This window comes from Ricinus communis, chromosome 4 (genome assembly GCF_019578655.1).
Source record: "Ricinus communis isolate WT05 ecotype wild-type chromosome 4, ASM1957865v1, whole genome shotgun sequence".
NCBI lineage: Eukaryota > Viridiplantae > Streptophyta > Magnoliopsida > Malpighiales > Euphorbiaceae > Ricinus > Ricinus communis.
Genome location: NC_063259.1, coordinates 31,522,623 through 31,543,372, shown reverse-complemented (window position 1 = coordinate 31,543,372; position 20,750 = coordinate 31,522,623). Strand labels below are relative to the sequence as shown.

Genomic DNA, 20,750 nt, shown 5'->3' with positions numbered 1-20,750 from the left:
AAGTTGCAGCCATGAACCTCAACTGTCTAATCTCCATTCCATCTCACCACTGCAACCTCTTCTTTTCTTAGGATATCTCAACAGCATGAATATTTTACATATCTGTTTTAGTTCTTAGATCATTAATTATAACTTTTGTCTGCCCTTAACTCTGCAAAAGTTAGATATTTGATTAAGTTCCTTTCATTTCATAGTTATAAAATAATCGAAACATATCTTCTCCAATACTCAGAAAAAAGAATGATTATAAAATTAACTAGTAAGATGAGACGCAGAACAACACCCAAAAGTAACACAAACAGTGACAAGAGGGGCAATTTGTCCCATAATTCAGCAAGATATCATATGCATATTTCCATCAAGCTAAGTGTATTAGCACTAGCAGACGTAATGTTGTATTGAGTTGCAAGATAAAATTGGATAGCTATAGCATATTTATTAGAACATTGAAGTTGTTGGATCTCTATTGTTCTCTGTCAAGCTCAAGATCAAGCACTGTTTGACCCAAAATAATTTGAGTGGGGTATCCTAAATTATTGAGGCCAAATGGATAGAGGGGTGGGCGAGTCCACTTGCACTATTATCACCCCAAAGGAAGCAAAATATTGAACTTTTTATTTCCTTCTAGGAAAAGGGGAGATGGATTTTTATTTACTGAAGCAAACACCTTCTTCTTTTATTATCCTCTGGAGCAGATGCAGCATGCCTCTCTAAACTTTTGTTTCTATATGCTTGGATAGGGATAAACATAAACCCATTTATAAAGACAATTTAAACATTAAATTAAATATGTAGGCAAGATATGAGCATCAATAGAAAAGGATTGACAGGATCTTGAGATGGTGCCCAAGTCAAGCAAGAAAGAGTAGAGAGGAATTCAAGGAACAAAAGCAGGGTGGGTTATGTATAATTAGCTATTGGTTCACTAAAGAATAAAACAGTGATTTGCTAGTGTTGCATCATCATACACTGCTAAATTAGTACATATTGAATCTGTGTTATGGAAATTTTGTGTAATGGGACCATCAATATTATATCATGTTGGGTCTATTGAGGCAAGTTATTTGATTCAAAAAGAGAAAATATTAAAACTCTTAATTAGATAGGTTAGGTAAAATGAGATCAGCTCTGAGAAGTGGGGTGTAGTGCAAGTCAATAAGTATCTTTTTGTGTTTTGTGAGGGCTTCTGGTTTTGGGTCAATTTACTTTTGATTTTTATATAACGTGAAAGTCATTTGAATAAGACATATTTAATTAAAAGATAAAACACACAAAAAGTAAATAAAAAACAAAATCACAATGTAAGAAAGGCGACATACATTAATGGACTGGAAAATCTAAGGCTCAATGGGCCTGAAAATCTAAGCTATTGACCCAGTTCAGAACCATAGAAAATAAATTTGTTGAGCTAAATCGTATAGGTTAATCCTAGTGAGGTTCATCCTTAATACAGCATAATAAAATAAAATGAAACTTAATCTTTCGCATTCACATTTACTGATCAAGAAATGGCATAATTAAATTTTTTTTTTATGAGAATAAAAAGATTTTGAACTCGGATTTCATAGCTAACACCTATCATTATTGATAAGTGATGAATCATCGGATAGGACTTGATGATTGTCTAGCAAGATGATCCTCAACAAACTTATAAAAGAATAAATAGTGGAATCATCATACATAAATTTCTCAAATTAACTTCGATATCAAAATTAAAATTTTGAAAAAATAAAATGTATATTGTATAATTATAAAAATTAATGTAACATCACCTTTTATATATAGTGAAATTGATTCTTATTCATATATGAATAGGACTTTTCTCGTTATCTATTTAGATTCTGCAATGATATTTGTTCGGGTTGGTCATTATAGAGTTATAACACCGCTCATAATTTTTTTCTAGTCATAAATTCTTATCCAATTGTAACTTGAATAGTGACCTCATCATTCTTTCTCATTGTTTGAATTTTCTCATCCTAGCTGGATTAAGTGATTTCTTAGCGTAGTTATCAATAACATTCATTTCATGTTAAAACAACAAAAGGTCCTTCATTCTTATTTGAAAATGAAACATACTCTTTATATTTTCTTTTTCTTTTTTTATCCTTTTAATGCAATGAGTTTTCTTTCTTTTCTCTGTACAATTATTTTTTTTGATGTGTTTACGCGAAATCGCCAATTATATTGTTTACCAAAGGGCGCCAGGAAGTATATCAGGCGTCCAAAGCACAAGTCAGGCCTCATAGATTGATAGACAAGCTTTAAAGAGAAGAGAAAAAGAAGAAGTAAAGTTCAGCCCAAAATCCATCTGAGGCTTTAAATGGGTCCATTTATGAAGCTTGAAAATTGAACTCCCTGTGGCCTAGTTATAGTGGTATATAAATAGAGAAAGAGTCGTGTACTTATTGCTTATTTAGTTATAAATATTTGGATTCATCTTTCTGTGGTTGAATGAATGATATGTAAATAACATTTGTATAGTCTAAAATACGAGTTACTTTTCAAATTTTGAATAGAAATATTTAAAATATATATTACTCATTTAATAATCGGATACAATACACTAAAATAGTAAAAAAAAAAAAAAATTATAAATAAATACAGTTATGACCATGCTCAGCTTCATTGCATTTGCCCTGGGTGTAAAGTTCTTGGTCTATTTGAAAAGTTAGGGGAAAGTAAAAAAATTAGAATGGTCCTATCTACACTTTTAAGTTTAAAGCCATGTATCAAGAGTTTTGAGTCTGAAAGAGATAGAGAGAACACATTCAAATTAAGGAACACTTTTATATACACAAACTCAACCTTTAAATCAGTGCTTTTATAACCGACCATATGAGAAAAGTATGCAACAACTTTTTTTTTTTTTTAATTAACTTTTAGAAACCCATTTACCTCACTTGTTACAAATCATACTCGCCCATTGATGCTTATTATTACTTCAAAGTTACTTTGATTGAACCCACCATATTGAAAACCACTTTTATGTGGTACTTACTACTTAGAGATCCATTCATCAAAACCTAAAAGTGGTCCTTTCATTAATCAGTTCCCTTGACTACTAGATATAAGGAAAGCCTTAATTTCTTCGTGTTTATAGATAGGAGATGATAGTTTGTATTATAAACTATATATAAGGATTAAATTGATCCTGTATTTATTAGTCTTCATTGGTAAACACAGATGCCATTTGAACATCAAGGTAAACCAAGATGAGAAAGAGGGTATTTCAAAGCTAATTATATTATAGAGTCAAGGTCAAAATTAACTATAGCTAGCAAAGGGGACAAACTCATTCTAAATGCTTCTAGCTTTGGTTAGAGATGATTATGAGTTATGACTGACAAACCCTCCTCTCGACCAGATCTTGTTTTCCGTCCATCAGAAATGGACTAGAAAAAGGCCTAAAAAATAATTACAAACCGTACGTGTAGAAGTCTTGCTAGTTCCTATATTATGCCAAAGTTCGTGAATTCCAACATATTGCAATTCGCAAGTGCTAAATCCCTTCAACGCGTATCAGTTCTTGTTTCTCCATTTTTAAAATATTATCCTCCAAAAGAAAATCTTCTTGATGATGGATATATATACCAGGGTATAAGAGATATGCATAGAATAGAATAACCCCACATGGCCAAGAGGCACAGTGTATTGTTCTCTATTCTAGACTACTACTTTGGATAGGTAAAACACAAAACTTTGCGAGCCAATTAATAGTGTAATGAAAAGGGTCATATATAAAGAAACAAGAATAATGCAGCTAGATAGGTAGAGTTGGGAACAAAATAAAGTAATAGAAGCTAAACATTTTGTTGTTGTTTAAGAAAGGTAAGGCCATCCCCATGAGCTATCCATATAGGTAGACAAGTTCTTGGTTTTGGAGGGCCACTGCTGATTAAATTGCAAAATGCCAAGATCTGGAGAAACATATATGACAAAAATAGTAGCCATTTTTGGTCTCTAATAATCGTGGGTCGATGAGTCTTATTCGTTAGAAAAAACTTTCGAACTTGTATCCCTCAATTCGCCGACAAATGGAATAATTTGAGGCCATCTTATGCCTGCTAGTGCTACGGAACCAATACTAATTCCTAACACTGCAATTTGATCATCTGATGCAGTAATTAAACAATCAATTAGCGGCCTAAATATAAAGTAAACATATTCAAAACATAATTGATGAAGCACGTAATCTAATAATTAATGCTTTATTTTGGAAGATATATATAAGCTTATGATGTAATGATTTGTGATCACCCGTGCTAAGTATTGCTTTATCTTAATACCAGAACTGGATTAAAAAATAACTGGGGTTAGATCTCAGACTTGAAGCTTATGATCGATGTCCTTGTTGTACAAAATGCTCCAATAATACTCGCGAGTCATGAGAGAAAGCTGCCCATGCAAATGAAAAATAAAAGCAAGCTTCCTAAAATGATTTTAAATTACTTTATTTGGATGAGAGTAATGACATCATTTCGTAATTTTATTACGTACTTTAGATCAATATTTCCAAAAGCCCTCAATTTCAAGTATTATAATGAAAATTTGGGGAAGAAATGATTTGTACTGGATAGACAGAAGAAAAGAGTGCAAAAATGCAAAACCAACAGTAATAATAATTGGCCTACAAAAGTGGGCTCGAGCCTACTGTTATATAAAGTGAAAAATTTTGCTGTAAAAGGCGAGCTTAGCAGCCTCAGCCTCAGCCTCCAGAAAAAAGATAGCTCACTTTTCCATTTGCTATTTGTGTTTTTCACCCTTTTTTACAAGAGAATTATAGTAGATAAACCTTACTTCTTCTTTGAATCTCACCCATCTCCAACCCTCATATAACCGATCGATATGCTCACTGTTTCTTCTTTTTCTTCGAATGAATAATAATAACAGTGAGACTTGTATCAGAAAAATAAAGATAAGCCGAGTCGCAAGGTAGAGGGTGATGATGATTACTGGAATACAAATATGTGAGATGTAATATGGAGGGGAAAGAAAGATGTAATAATTAGTATGGCCAAGTAAAGAGTGAAAGAGAAATATAATATATAAAGTCATTAAGGCAATAAGCCAGCAAAGCCCGTAACTTAAGAACACTTTGTCTGGTAATCATATTTATAAAAGAACCTTTTCCATAGTCCGAACATGCTATATGAATATCGTAATTTTACAAGTGAAGATCGTGAATGTAACATCTATACCAATACCAATACCAATACAATGTGCAGTGAAATGGAGATCATGATTTTGCAACTGAATATTCTTAAGCAGGAAAAAGAATAGGAAGGAGTGAATAAACATGTGACGTGAAGAGAGGGAATCTTAACTTTAATTTATAATTATGTTACACAGTAACGTACTAATTGATTTCCGTAGCCCTCCCCTCCTTCACGGTACCACTTGTATAATCATCTTTTGCTAAATTTAAATTTATCTCTCGTTTTTAACAAAGTGAGACCTCTGTAGCCGTAAAAAGATTTCAAAATTAAATAAAATAAAACTAAATTAGCAATTATTGTTATTCTACCATTTTCTTCCAAGAATATTGTCATGAGATCTATGTATAGATTTGTTCTTTACTTTCCACATAATTCTTGCAAGAAAATTGCAAGCTGATTTTTCTTTAACAAGAAGAACACAGCAGAAGTATCGATTCATGCAATTAAATGTAATCACAGGAATTGGAATCTAATCTATTTATAGTCTTTTTACTTTTTCAAATAACCTTTCTTCACCTTGTAATCTACTCTGCCCATTATTATTATTATTATTATTATTTCTTTTGCTTTATTATGTACACAAATACAGTCGTCGTCCTCGCCGTCGTCATCATGTATTAATAACAAAAGAATTTTTATACTAAACTAACTAACTCTTACACCTGCCAAACTGCCCACACGTGCAGTTAAAACTCCGTTAACGACATCTTTCTATGACAGTCTGAAGACGGTGATTTTAATGGCGACGAAGGAAGCGACGTCGGTACTCTTAGATCCTCGAAGTATTCTCTAATATCCATCCCATCACTGCCTGAGGTTACTGTTTCCGTTAAACTATTAGTCTCGTCTCTAGCTGGAATAAACGGTGGCCGTAATACCTCCGTCAGTAGGTCCCACCTAACGCCTTTGAAGAACACGTGCTCCTTGATCTCGCACGCCCCTCGTTGATATCCTAGCCTCTTTGTCGGATCCTTCTCTAATAACCGTTCGATCAAATCCGTCAACTCGTTACGTCTCCCGACGAATTCCGGTTTCTTATATAGAATATTTCGAAACGTTTCTTTCCTGTTCTTTCCCTTAAACGGCGTCGTGCCGTACAGCATCTCGTAGGTTAATATCCCTAAAGCCCACCAATCGACAGAGAATTCATGTCCATCTCCTCGAACCACCTCCGGTGACACGTACTCCTCGGTTCCGACGAAAGAATTGGATCGTTCTCCGTTACTAAAACTGAGTTTCCTAGTACGACTGACCGGGCTGACGCGGGCTGATTTGGCTTTTCTTAAACCGTTTTTTTCGTTGTGAAGCGGAATCATAGGAAGCCAACGGGTTAAATTTCGACGGTGGTGATTGGGTTTCTTTTGTAACTGAAGAGCACAGGAAGACAGAATGGATTTAACGGTCGGTTTTGTTAAGGTGCGAGAAAGGTCGAAGTCGGTGAGAGTCACGTGACCAGATTGTTGTACGAGGATGTTTTCAGGCTTTAAGTCTCTATACACAATTCCCATGTCGTGCAAATGCTGCAGAGCGCATACAATCTCAGCTAAATAAAAACGAACCACTGCAGAGGAGAAAACGCGGTCGTTCTGACGGTACCTGAGGACATTAAGATCGCCACCTGGACAAAAAGGGACAGCCCAAGCGAGGAATTCTGGCGTCTCTAATGAAGAGATTAAATGAGGGAGAAAAGGGTGACTGTTCTTGCCGGAAAGTTTCTTCAAGACTTGGATCTCCCAACGTGCACGGCGGTCGGCCTCAAATTTCGTGTGGAGGGTGGATTTCTCGACCACTTTGAGAGCGTAAGGATTTTTTGCACCAGGGTCAGCTGCTCTGTCATGAACAAGAAACACCGTGCCCATAGCTCCTTTACCCAAGACTTTGATGGCTCTAAGGTTGTCAAAGTTTAACTCTGGTAACGATGGTGGTTCTTGATGTGCATCTTGTTGTCGTGGTGCTAGGGGCGGTGGAAGTGGCAGTGGAGGTGGAGGTGGAGGTGAGGGTGGCTCCATTTTGAGACAAAAGGGAGGCGTTGTTTTTTAGAAAGAGAGAGAAGTGGCGTTTGGAGAGAGGATACGATTGAGTGCTGCATTTTGGCATTTATAGGTACTAGTAATATATAAATCTGTTTTTTCGGTTTTGCCATTTTTTGTTTTTGTTTTTATTTTTGTTTTTGCTTTCTTTCCTTTTTTTTTTTTTTTTCTTTTTTCTTTTTTAGGTTTCATATGATATGATGGACATAATATATTGTCTTAAAGTGGATGGATCATTATTATATTTGCAGATGGATTTACCATTTTGTACATTTCAAAGTAAGGTTTACCCTCTCCATTAGCTAGGCTAATTTGGGATTATTAATTTTATTAAATGGGCATGCATTGGTTAACATCCTACCCGGCGAGCTTTCTGTTCTTTTTCTTTTTTTGGGTTTTATTATTTGTGTTTGTACAGTTTTGTTAATCTACAATTACCAACCAAAAGAAGAAGATGAGAATTGATTCTAATTCTTTAATTACAAATAGTGCTACACATCTTACAATTGTGTAATTTAACACTCAATCCAACATTTTTTGTTTTCATTTTAGTATTACATATATCGTGAACTTTATTACAGAATAAGTCTTTGCATATTTTCTAATTCTTGAAGCTTGCATTGGGTACAATGATTAGAAACACTCCACAGTTTTCTAAAGAATTGCAGCTTCATTCAAATTTAATCAATCAACAAGTCACTCCAAAGAGTAAAATCAAAGCAAGTACATCTTATAAGTAAACATGTTTCAGAAGCAATAAGTACCTAAATATTTCTATTAACCCATTCTAACACTCGTATCGAATAGTAAGAATATTTTACTATATGTAATTGATTTTTATAATAAATAGATAAAGAAAAAGAGAAGCATTTTTATTAAGCCTTTCATAAATCAAAAGAGAAAAAGAATAAACACTTAAAAGAAGCCAACTTGGGTTGGGATATTGCGGATCTAGCTGCCTCTACTATTATTAGCATAACAATGACATTTGTTAAGTAGGATTAAGAACTACTAATGGTAGCCATATGGTCTTAAGTGTAATGAGTTGTTAGTAATAAAGTGGGGATTTATATGATCTTTAACTTTATGTTATAAAACAAAAAACAAAAAACAAAAAAAATGAATAGAGAAGAAGAAGACACACGTGTAATTAAGCAGTAAAGAAAGAAATAAAGAAGGAAAATGCATTATGCAAAATGCATAGAGCCAAACAAAAGACAATATAAGAAGAATGGTTCTACGGGTATCACATGGGGACTCCCATAATCTAAGGAAAATTTGAAGAATGCGATCGTACGTGCATCTTAGGGAATGGGATGAAGTTAGGCTTTGTTTGTTGGAATGTTGTCACCCTCTCATTCTTTTCTCTTTTCCTTTCTTTTTTTTTTTTAACAAATATTATTGTCCTTTTCTTTTCCTTAATTATTCTGTCTAACAATCATTATTCATATGCAAGATTACTTCTTTATTATTAATTTGATTCTTTACCATTTTTTTATACTGAATTATGCCTGGATTATTTAAGCTTCATGTGGACTGCACTATCTCAAATTTATATTCCTGACTTCTGTATAAGCCAACACCAAATTATTTGGTTAATCAAACTGCAGAAATTTAGGAAACTGTCCTATTTGTACAGTGTTTACTCTCGAGAATTAAGGATTTTAAATATATAATCAATTCTTTTGAAGATATGTTAGTTTATTGTTGATATTTATTAACATGAAGACATAGATAATGATATAAATGGTTGTTAAATTTTATATTCAATCTCATTTTAATTATAAAATTTCAATTTGCTTCGTTTCAATCATCTAATTTTAATTTTATTTTAATTTAATCACTTCACAAATAAGACATTAACACGTGACAAGAACAACCAATAAAAAAATATGTACTTAAGTAAGAAAAATCAGTTTTTTATTAGAAATATGACTAAATTATAATTAACACTAAGTTGAATGATTGAAATGAAATAAATTAAAATTTTATGATCAACATAAAACTAAATGCAATGTCTAGTGACTACTTATATTATTATCCCTGATGAAGCAGGTACATTCCAACTTCCTAATAAGATGATATTTAAAAAAAAAAGACATCATGATCTATAAAATAAAATTGAGCATTCCATTATTTCATTTTGGAAGATTGATGATCATTAATCTTTTTTCATTATTTTAATTTTACTGATCTTGTTTTGAGTGTAATGTTTAGATTCTTAAAAATGACCTAAATGGATGTTTTGCGGAGCTAAAGATAGTTAGTAATATAACTTAAAAAAAAATTAAATTAGAGATACTGCAATATAAAATAAGGATAGTTTGAATCCTAATAGCTAAAATATATAAAAAATGGTAAAGATTATACTCAAGTTCAAAATGAATAGTTGGAAATTGTTTTCGGTATAGAACACTCATGTCGAAAAAAAGATTTGAACCCTTTTTTTGTTTTGAAAAATGGGTATTTCACTCATTCTTATCCAATGCTGAGCAGATAACCTATGCATTAAAGTAAATTCTTTGAATTTGAAGAAAAAAAAAATAATTTTACTGACAATTACTTGTTTGGTCAGAAGAGTCTTCCGAATATAAATATTCCGGTCTTGGGTTAGTGATTAGTTTCGATATTTTTCGATATTTTGATTTTGAAATATGTATTATGATATGAATAGAGAATAGAGGATAGGCTCATTTCAGTCAAAAAAGCTATGGGAATTTCCCCATACCATAAGTAAGTAAAAATAAGATGATGTGCTGAGATTCAGCAAAGTAGAAAACATCATTAGAAAGCAAGGCTCTTTGGTATTTCTTTTTGTTTTGAAACATAAGCTATTTCCCAACCTAATTTGCTTTGGCAACAACTAAATTTACATATTAGTATTGAATAGACTAAAATTGATTTGAAAACAAAATAGTAACAACAACAAACATTTTGATTTGAAGATCTACAATACCATTATTATACAAGAAGTGGAAGAAGCTGTTACTAACAGAGTATTTTAAAGAGGGATTAGTTTCAAAATCGTATTAGTTACATTATCAAGTCCCCATTAAATAAATATCAAATGGTGATTTGGGTTCAATAAGTTAGGTAATGCTTGTGGATCAAACCTTAAGAACATCACCTACCATAAGCTAAAGCTGATATTGTAATCAACCGGGTTGCTTGCTTCCATATCTTGTTACTATTATATGATTGCATTTTATTTTTCTTCTTTTGGTGATCCAATTTTTCTGAAATACAAGCGGATTAGATGTTCTCTAGTTTTATAAAGATTTCGTATGAGTAGTTTTTAATTGGTAATGAAAATTCTATTCGGCGGCTATAGAAGGAAGGCAATTCCACCATTATGACATGCTGCTTAAATATGGACTTACAGTAATTTGATGGCAATACATCACAAAAGTCCTTTTTACCGGAGAGAAAATTGAGTCTTACAAAATCCTTGTTCTCTGCATATGCTATTGCCTTAACCGACAGAGTTACCAGCGGAGCTAAAGTTCTGCTTTTGTTTATATAACCAAAATAAAATATCATACAGAATATGAATGGCGCAAGCCTGAGATGCAAAACCACAAGCTTCACCAACAAACATTTTCTCCATTTTAATTCATCTCTGTCTCTCTTCTACCAATGCAATGCTAATTCATTTCAAATTCTCAAACAATTCACATCACATTAAATAAGATACTCAGAAAGCAGAACTTAATATTCTTCTTCTTCTAGTAAATTGAGATATACATGATGAACTATATATATAAAAACAATTTCTTTTATGCGATTTACTGTATATTTTGTTAACGCTGCACCAACGTTGCCCTATTCCAATGAAACTGAATTTGTCTGGTGGATCCTTTTCACGTTAATTTTTGGCATATGTGCATGTGCATGTACAGGCATACCATATATATATATATATATATATATATGTGTGTGTGAAAAATAGTTCTTTTCATGGCGTAAATTTAATTTCGCTAAAAAGAAAAAAAAATTAAAATATTTGGGTCCCTTGATCAACATGTAGATATAACTAACAATTTTTTCTTAAAAAAATATTACTATTATTGCGGTTGTGGTGTTTAATAAGGTCCGACATTGGAGCTGTATGGTGAGATTTATATGTGTATGAGAGAAGGACATGAGATAGTGAGAGTGCCATATCATATGCTGTTTTAATGTTGATTGTTACAACACACGAGCATGGTTTTAAAGTTATGGTCCTACATTTTCTCCATTGCCATTGTCAAGTGCTTAAATGACAGTGTGTATGTATATATATATATATATATATATATATATAGATATGTATTATCAATAATTATATACATCTCAATGAACCCATATGCTACTATTAAATGCTTAAATCATAATGGCCATTCCATCAGATTTTTGGCATCACATGTAACTAGATTTTGCACATTAAGGGGAAAAAAGAAAAGAAAAACTGTAACTAAACTGAAATGAAAAAACTCAACCCTAATAAATTAAACAAGCTCAAGAAGCAGTAAAATCTATATGCATTGGTTAAAGAAGAGAATTTCTTGAAATCACACACAACTTTTGTAATCAGTGACACCTGAAAACCAAAAGAAAAACAAGAACAGGGAGAGGAATCATGCATATAAAGTCAGATAAAGAAGAAAAATAAAGAAATAAAAAGGGAGTGAGAGTTTTGTCTTTTTTCTTAAGCTTTAATTGTCAAAGCATGCCTAGTTCTTTTTTTGGTTTTGTTTTGTTTCGGCACAGGGTTTTTGTATTTGTCTTGGATTCATAATTTGATATCAGGAAGAGGATCCAAAATAGGCAACTGAAAAGAAATTATATATCACACCATTTCATGAGTGGCTGCTTCACGTGTATACCACATCACCTCATCTCGCCTCTCTCATTATCAATTTTCTTTTGATTATATCACAAATCATTATCTCTTCATACATATATTCTTTTATCAGCTCTTGGATTCCTATTGTTTTGTTAACATTAAATAAGACTTCTATTCTTTATGTAATAATATTAATAATCGGATTATGTGTCTCTAAACGGATTTTGAAGTTGGAAAATTTATGGCAGAAAAGTCTCAACTTCAACCTTGCTAAGAGATAATTCTTGTTGGTATGGTCTCCCACTTGAATTCTGAAATAATCTTCAATGAACTAAACACCAATAGTAAAAAAACTGCTCATTTCTACCTTATTTTTTTCCATAAGCCAAACTACTACTAAGTGTTAGTTTCAACCCATTAAACCTCTATCACTGTCGAAAAAAGAAAAAAGAAATATTAAAGGTCAAGTAAAATCTCATTGATTTGGTGAGATGGCCGGCTCACATTTATGTTATATAGTTTTCTTAGCCTAAAAGGCCATCTAGTAATCAATACTCGAAGACCCATATATCCCAACTTTAGGTTACACACAATATCTTTTACACTGTTTTCTTTTTAAGGCTATGTTTTGGTTCCTGTTAAGAACATAATAACCCCACCGAGGGTTTTTTCTATTTCTTTTTTTTTTTCGTTTTTACTTTTTATTTTAGACTTTTGAAGTTTCATAAAATGTGTTCCTGTCTGCCATCATTTGGTGGGAGAAAATTTGAGCTTCCACCTAAGCACAAAGTTGAAGGAAAGTTAAAAAAGAAAAACTACTAATTATATTCCTCCACCCATGTCAAAGTTAGGAACATATGTACTTTAAAGAAAAAGGCTCATACACTTTGATGATGCCCTTGTCGGCCATGATTTCCCCATCAGAAAGAATTGATTTTTTGTTTTATTATTTAAATATGTTATTGGGTTCATTTAAAGCCAACACAACTAATTATAAAAATTTATTAAGACTTAATAGGATGCTTTTCGTTTATTAGTTTATATCATAGTTTAGTATTTGGTTCAATGCTTGTTCACTAATATATTATAAACTTTATAGATGATAAAAAATCTATAAACTATATGATCATTTTCTTTTTAATTGAAAGACATGGTTGTTTGTTATGGCTATATTGTTGATAGCAAATTCATTGTAACTACTATATATGTTTTATATAAAAAATTATTTTCAGGTCTTTAGAGTTTTAGTTTTTTGGCCTTATTCTTTAGGCTATAAATGCAATTTATTAATTCTCAAACTATTATTTTTGTTAACATTAAAGACCCTTTTACCTAATACAAATGATGCACCATGATTGGAAGTCTACTTTGTGAGGGAGTTGAAAAAAATTTGTTTGAAGTTTTTATTGAAAATAGAAAGAGAACATTTTAATATACATCATATACTCCATAAATAGGTAAAAAGATCATTGATTATCAATTTATCTTAATAAATCAAATATCATGATTTATTTTACCAAAAAAATATTAAAATACTAAATTATGGCTTATAATGAGTTTAACAACCAATAAATTAGTACACAATTAGCGTAGCTTAATTGACATATTCACAAATAATTATAGTTGGGTTCACGAGTTAAATACTCATACCATTAAACTTCCATAACAAACAAAACTAGTAATAGATGTGGTACACTTTCGCTATTGATTCAAATCGAGAGGAATTATATAAAGTATATTATAATTAAGCAAATCAAGTAACCTCTAATTTCAAAGTACAAAAAGGAAGCAATTTGATCAAGCCACGACAATGATAATATTCAAGTGTACTGTGTCTGTGTATATATATGATTAGTGCTATTAGTTGAGTGATTAGGCACTTCGAAAGCAGGATAAGTGGTGGAATCCAAAAGGAAGCAAATACATTAATGGCTGCTTTTGAACGCACAAACAGAAGCAAGACTAATTAAGCTGTAAGCAAGTCCATTGAGAAGGAATTGAAAGCATGCATATCAACTCAATACCCCCATCATGAGGTATACCTCAAGTTATTATTATTGTATAATAAGTTATTTGGATTATATGGAGTCTCCTTCAATATTTGTTGAAGTGGATACCAAGCATTTAACATTACTTTCATTTTGCTCAAAAATGGATGCTCCATATATATTTGTGTGTTTGTGTAAATATGTAATTGCCACAGGACCCACAAAAAGACCATCTATACGTTGCTTGATTAGTAATTTCTTAAGAAGGGATCCATTACTGGGTGTGACATGTACATTTACATGTTATGAAATTCACCAATATGAGTGTCCTAAGCTATGAAATTTAACAACTCATATATGATCAATGATTTTGCGTTAGCCTGTTTTACAGCCCTTTGATTATGGTTCTAAATTTGTGGGTCCATATATATATATACATAGACTTGATTGTTCATATATCAGATGTAGATTTTAGATGTTCACAAATTTCTTTTCTTTTTTGGGCACTTTTCATGAGTGAACTTTGTTCAGCGCCGTGGGCATAACTGTAACTGTTGGGTTGGGTGATGGCTGTTTCCACTAAACCCTCTGCAATTTTTCATAATGGAAGACAGCATTACTTTGTACCTGGGTTATTCCACAACCTCACGTTGAGAGTTTTGCTTTTCCTTTTTGTTTCCTTACATCCCCTTTTAATACTATTTATCTTTTCTTCTTTTTTCTGGTGTTTTTCATAATTAAGATGATTGTCTGTGGACATTGATGGCATGAAGGAATTCAAGTGTATTATCATTGCAAACGATTACACAGATTGCCAATTGTTATATAAGAATAATAACTTCATATTTAGATATGTATAGATATTGTTATGATGATGATGACGATGATGATGATACCAAATTGTGCAAAATTTTGCTTGTATTCATCATATTATTAGCTGTTGGTTAGACTGTTTGAGTGTTTCTTTTAATTTTGTTAACAAGGAATGATTTCCCATAACAGTCCATATTATAGAGGCAATAATTGAGCCCAATTTAATCCCTATTGCAATAACACTACGGGTCTTTTTTAGCCCATGACCAATTAATAATGCAGATACACAAACAATACTTTTAGCCCATCAAAACCCATTTGAGCCAGCATCCCATTCCATATTTCTATTTTCTCTGTGCCTCCTTAGTAGTAGACCAGTTCAACAGGCGGATAGGCCTAAGGGTTTTGTTTTTTGTCTTTCCTTGTCTGTGGTCAATATCAGGTTTTGATTTGTGTTTCATGACTTAGCCTGACTCATTCGGATGAATCAAACAAGTCTACATCATATGCCAATGAAACACATAAAGATTACAAGAAGATTGAGCAAAAAGAAAAAAGAAAAAGTACGCAGGGCTACTTTCTTTACAAATAATTTACTTTTTCGGACGTGTGCTTTGATTTGGATCATTATATAAAAACTCAGTTGCCATGTTTGTTTTTTTTTTTCTAAAAAAAAAAAAAAAGATATAACTGATAATTAGGAAAAGGAAAAATCATTGGAGGCCATTGTTTGTGTACAAATGAAAGGTCACTTGAATCAAAAGGTTTCACGCTGAGATCCGAACGTTGAGGGGTGAGATAGAGATATATAGGCAGATATCTTATTGAATCAATCAAAGTAGAAAGTCAAATTTTACTGATATCTCTCCAATCTATGATCGATCTTTCTATCAATAAAGAAAGGGTTAAAAGTAATATTTTGATTATCCAATCGCATAAAACAAGATAATGCTGTGCACATGCCTTATTCCAAGTTTATTGATTAACCCCTTCAGTTAATATTTTAACATTAAGATTGTTCATCTTTTATTCTTTTTAATCTTCTATTCCCTATTGCCATTGCAAACTTTCCATTCCACTGCTTTCATTGTCGATTGTCGAGGTATGGCCAGTGGCTGTGAATGTTGAAATATTCTGTTTTTATCTTTTATTATTATTTTTATGAGGAGAAAATTGTCACCATGGGTAAACTTTAAACTTTAATATTCGAGTAGTATCCTTGGCAGGCTATTATTATTATTATTATTATTATTATTTAAAGATGGAAGCAGACCCTTACTTAGATTTAACAAGAAAAAGATAGACCATGTACAAGGAATACATTCTTCAATCTAGGATAGAGATTTGACTATTACACATAATTAAAATTGATTGATATAATTACTAATTTGTTTTATAAATTCTTTTGAATTCAATTTGAGATACTTGAAAGAATTATTATTTTTTTATTCATAGAATGGGCTGTAGGCTTTTGTGGGATTTGAACTCAAAACCTCAACTTTCTAAAAGTAATTGCTCTTGCCACTTGAGGTAAGCTTCAAATGTAGTTGAAAAAATTTTATTAGTTACATTTAAAAGAATGATAAGTTATAATGATTCAAATCCAAATATCAAAATTATCATTCCTGATCACTTGCCTCATAAAGGTAACTAAATCTCCAAGAAAATACTTATCGCACATGGGTTATCATATTATGTATTGTCTTCATTTTTGGCTGGACAAATGAGAAACATAATTCTATAGAGTAATGGGGACACTAAAATGCAACACCGAAATTCTACTATACATTAATCCTGATTTTGTTCATTGGTGTGGTTCTCCCAATATTAGTCCAAGACCGCTAGTAAAAATCCTCTCCTTTCCTTCAAAATTTTAATTGAGAAATCAGCCCAATATTTCTGTGACCAATAACTTTTTATTGACACCTAACATTCCCATCACTCAATGCAATGTAAACTGATCTAGCCCAATCATTATCTCTTTTTTCAATTTTTTTTTTTAAGATAGAGAGTTCAAGAATTCGTTGTCAAGATGTTGATCGATAACAATTTCTTGGAGAAGTTTAAATATTTTGCTAGATATTTTAACTTGTTATCAATATTCATGCACCCAAATCTGGTTCTGGATCAAAATAAGAATGTCTAGATTTACATAAATTTATAAATTGCGTGCTGTTAAGTGGTAGCTGCCTTGGCTACTGAAAAGAGTTATAACTTTTATGAAGCGTAAATAATGCTGACAATAACACATTTTTATAGGATTTGCATATTTTAGCGAAATTCAAGAGCATGGATATTTGGAAGAAGATGAGCAATTCTTAGAGGTTTAGGAGCTACCACCAAGCTAGATTTAAGTCACATTTTTTCACTTGTATTTATAATATGCTGCCGTAAATTTTTCAAGTAATGATAGATGTAATGTTTCATTACATGAATAATTTTATAAATAATTGAATAATTAATTATTTTTTATATACTTTTCACGCCCTCCTGCTTAATGTTTAATTAATTATTGCAACTCTCTTCATATAATATGATGCATTATATTAATCATTCAATAGATTTGGATTACATTTTTCAGTTTTTTTCTTGTCATTTATATTATATTTTTGTGAAAGGCTTGATTAGTATGGAAGACTGCTTGAGGGATAGTCTTTCCTCTTTCTTAATTTCCGTTCTTTGTTTGTCAGACAGAAACATTATCATTAACTTTCATTTTTCTTGTCACTAAATGCATATATATTTTTTGTTTAGAAAATGTAAGCAAGGAAGGTGCAGAGATCGGTTTTGAACTTCCCTCATTTCTTTCCAGCATGTTTACTACCCATTCACCATGCGCGTCAACAATTGTAGTGTTAGGCACTACTAATTTAATAAATTTCCATTTCCAGTTTGTATTTTTTATTTTTTACTGAAGTTGGGCTGGCATCTATTATGTTCCAAAACAACCCTAATGCTAATCTAACTAGTATTTAACTCTCTTTCTAAAAAAAAATAATTATTTTACCCTAACCCTTTTCCAAAAAAAAAACTCTAACCCTAACCCTAACGCTAATAGGTTTTGTGTGTTGTGTGAAGAAAACAAGGGTTCCGTTCCTCCAAATACATATGCCTTTCTAAATGCTTCTTTTCGAGGCGACACGAGCACTTTCCCGGCGTTTCCTCCCACCTCTTGGAAATTCTCAAAACTTTCCTCTGGATTCTCGTGACCTCATTTGCCCCAAATTAACCCCATTCACCCCTTATATTTACTTGACAATTCCCTCCACTTCCTTGTCAGTCTTTCTTTTTTGAGAGGACTTCCTTCACATATGTATTTAAACATGATTCAAGGATACATGGTTCTTTGCACACTAATTTAAACATTGATTTTATCACAGCCATCCAACATTAGGAATTATATGTACATCAATTCCCATTTTATTTTTAAACAAATGTTGAATCCCCATATAAGAATTTCATTCCACGACTATTTGCATGTAATTTATGAAACAACATGTCAGATTCAATAAAAACCATATTGTCATTAAGAGAATCTATTAGTAATGTTTACTTTCCACTTACTTCACCTAACAGAGTATATCCATTCGAGAAAATAGTATCAAACTATTGGTGAACTAAAAAAAGGTGATATTAATGAGCATGAACACAAGGACAATATCGGAAGAAAAAGAAAAGGGCACCGGGATCATGGTGATAGAATGGTCAAAGTTGCTCCTAAATTATGTTTTTTTGTGCAAGCATGCAAACCGGATAATCGGTCCGACTGGCTACAACTTTCAAACCGTAGGCCAAAAACAACTGACACGTGTCAGTCACATTCCTCTGCATTTGGCCGCAATATCTGAAACGACATGAGCTTTCGATTTAATGATTTTACCGCAAATGGCCGGTGGCTAATCCAACCCCTCATACTTCTCTCTGCTCCATTTTCAAGAAGAGAAACAAACATTGCTTGGTTTACAGACTCTGCTAGTAAGTAACTTAATGGTTCTTTCAGGCCTGCTATGCTTGTTAGACCCCTTTTCTTTTTCTTTCTCTTTTTCTTTTACTTTGCCTTGTTGTCATTTCTTGATATTCCTGTATTATTTACAACGTCAACATTTTTTTCTAGTGCCTTTATATATTCGGGAAAATAGGATTTTCTTTATTTTGTTTTTTTGTTTACGATATTCCCTTTGAGAAGTGAGTGGAATTTGAGTTTATAGGATTGCGTATGTTCTTGGAGTGAAAATTAAATTGAAGAGAGAAGAGGATAGAAGCGAGAGACGTGGGTTCTGTCCCCCTTATTGTGGTGCACTTTAATCAATTCAGTCTTATATATACATGTTCAAGAATTTTGGGGGAAGTGTGTCATCTTGGCAGTTGATTTTACTTTATTTAATCTTTTGTTTTGATTGTTAACAAATTTGTTTTGTTTATTGGTTATATCTGGGTTTAGATTCTTAGCATTTCTTTAGTTTTAGAAGGTAGTCTGAACCCCTGAAACTCTGAATACTTCAGTTTCGAAATCAATACCCCGACCCCCTTTTATATATATTTTTGAACCTTCAAAAATTATATTCTTGTCAGGTTTGGCTCTCTTTCCATTTCTTTCAGTCTGATTGTCATTGATAAAAAATTTCAACCCTAACACCTTTAAATGTTCTGATATACTATGAAAAATGTATATGTCTCTGCTCATTTAAGCATGCATGCCTATTAATATATATTGATGAAATCACATTTGCATACATGCTCACCACATGGAGACAATCACTATGCTACACATGCAGCACACTAAGGATAGGCACAAATATTTTAGGCTGCTGACCAAGAGAAGTATAGTTTACCTCAATTAGGAGTTTAAGCTATGTGATAGTTTTTTTATTGATTGCACTGACAAGATGGAGTAAATATAAAGGGAAGCTGAGATTTTTTTGCAATATTTAAACATGACCTGAGTACATAAATAACAAAAGGGAGGTTAATATAATAGACATGGCAAGCGTATTGTGTTGTGCATAAGGACAGAAGTAAGAAGTTATTTTAATGTTCAGTTTATAACTTTTGACGGGGAACGAAGATCGATTAGGTGGTCAACAGATTTCTACTTGGGGAACCGAACGAAATCCTTCAAAATAAAATTTCTTAATTCTACTGGGCAAGTTTTGGTCGTATTTTGAATGTAAGAGCAGTGCTTACTCCTTACTGGTACTTTTAATGTTTAATATGTCGGATATTTACATAAAATATTGCATGTCCGTACACATGCATCTTTAACACATGCAGAGACTCGGGGATCTACAAATTTGGTTTTGATGACTAATGAATATAACCCATTTGAGTTGAGGGAGAGATGGAAAATCTTCTGTGGTTTATGGGTTGATCATTTTCTTTTTCTTTTCTAAATATAAAATGTCTATTTATATATAGTTTCTTGAAGATGAGAGAGAGAGGTCGGTAACTTTACGTAGAATGGTGGGATTTTTAGAGTAAGAGATGATTTGCAGAGTGTGGGAATGCTGGGCTTTGGGGAGTCATATATTGCACTCAACGAGGACGAGAGTTCCGATAACCCAAGTGGGGATAGAGAGAGAAAGAGAGAATTCAAGGGTAGTATATTATTTGGATTTTTCCAGTTGGAATTGTGGGTTTGTCTCAATACATAGACTGAAATGATTTGAATTTAATTACATATAGTTTAATTTAAATGACACTCGTGTCCTTAGTTGCTTATTATTTTCCATTAGATTATAGGTACATAATTTAATAATCTACTATTGTTATTATAGTATGATTATGATTTAGTATTCATGTGTTGGAAAATGGTTCTGATGGTCTGACCGCTTAAAATGACCATTGCAAAAGGGGTGAGAAAAGGAACATTTTGGTT

The 20,750-nt window shown here is 32.2% G+C and overlaps 1 protein-coding gene across 1 annotated transcript; it reads right to left on the bottom strand.

Annotated features, from left to right (window-relative positions):
* Positions 1-5,754: 5,754 nt before the first annotated feature.
* Positions 5,755-7,403, bottom strand: LOC8274415 (serine/threonine-protein kinase UCNL). The gene has a single exon (XM_002513418.3). It carries the CDS (start codon positions 7,226-7,228, stop codon positions 5,906-5,908), a length of 1,323 nt encoding a protein of 440 aa, XP_002513464.1. The 5' UTR covers positions 7,229-7,403; the 3' UTR covers positions 5,755-5,905.
* Between the last annotated feature and the right edge of the window lie 13,347 nt (positions 7,404-20,750).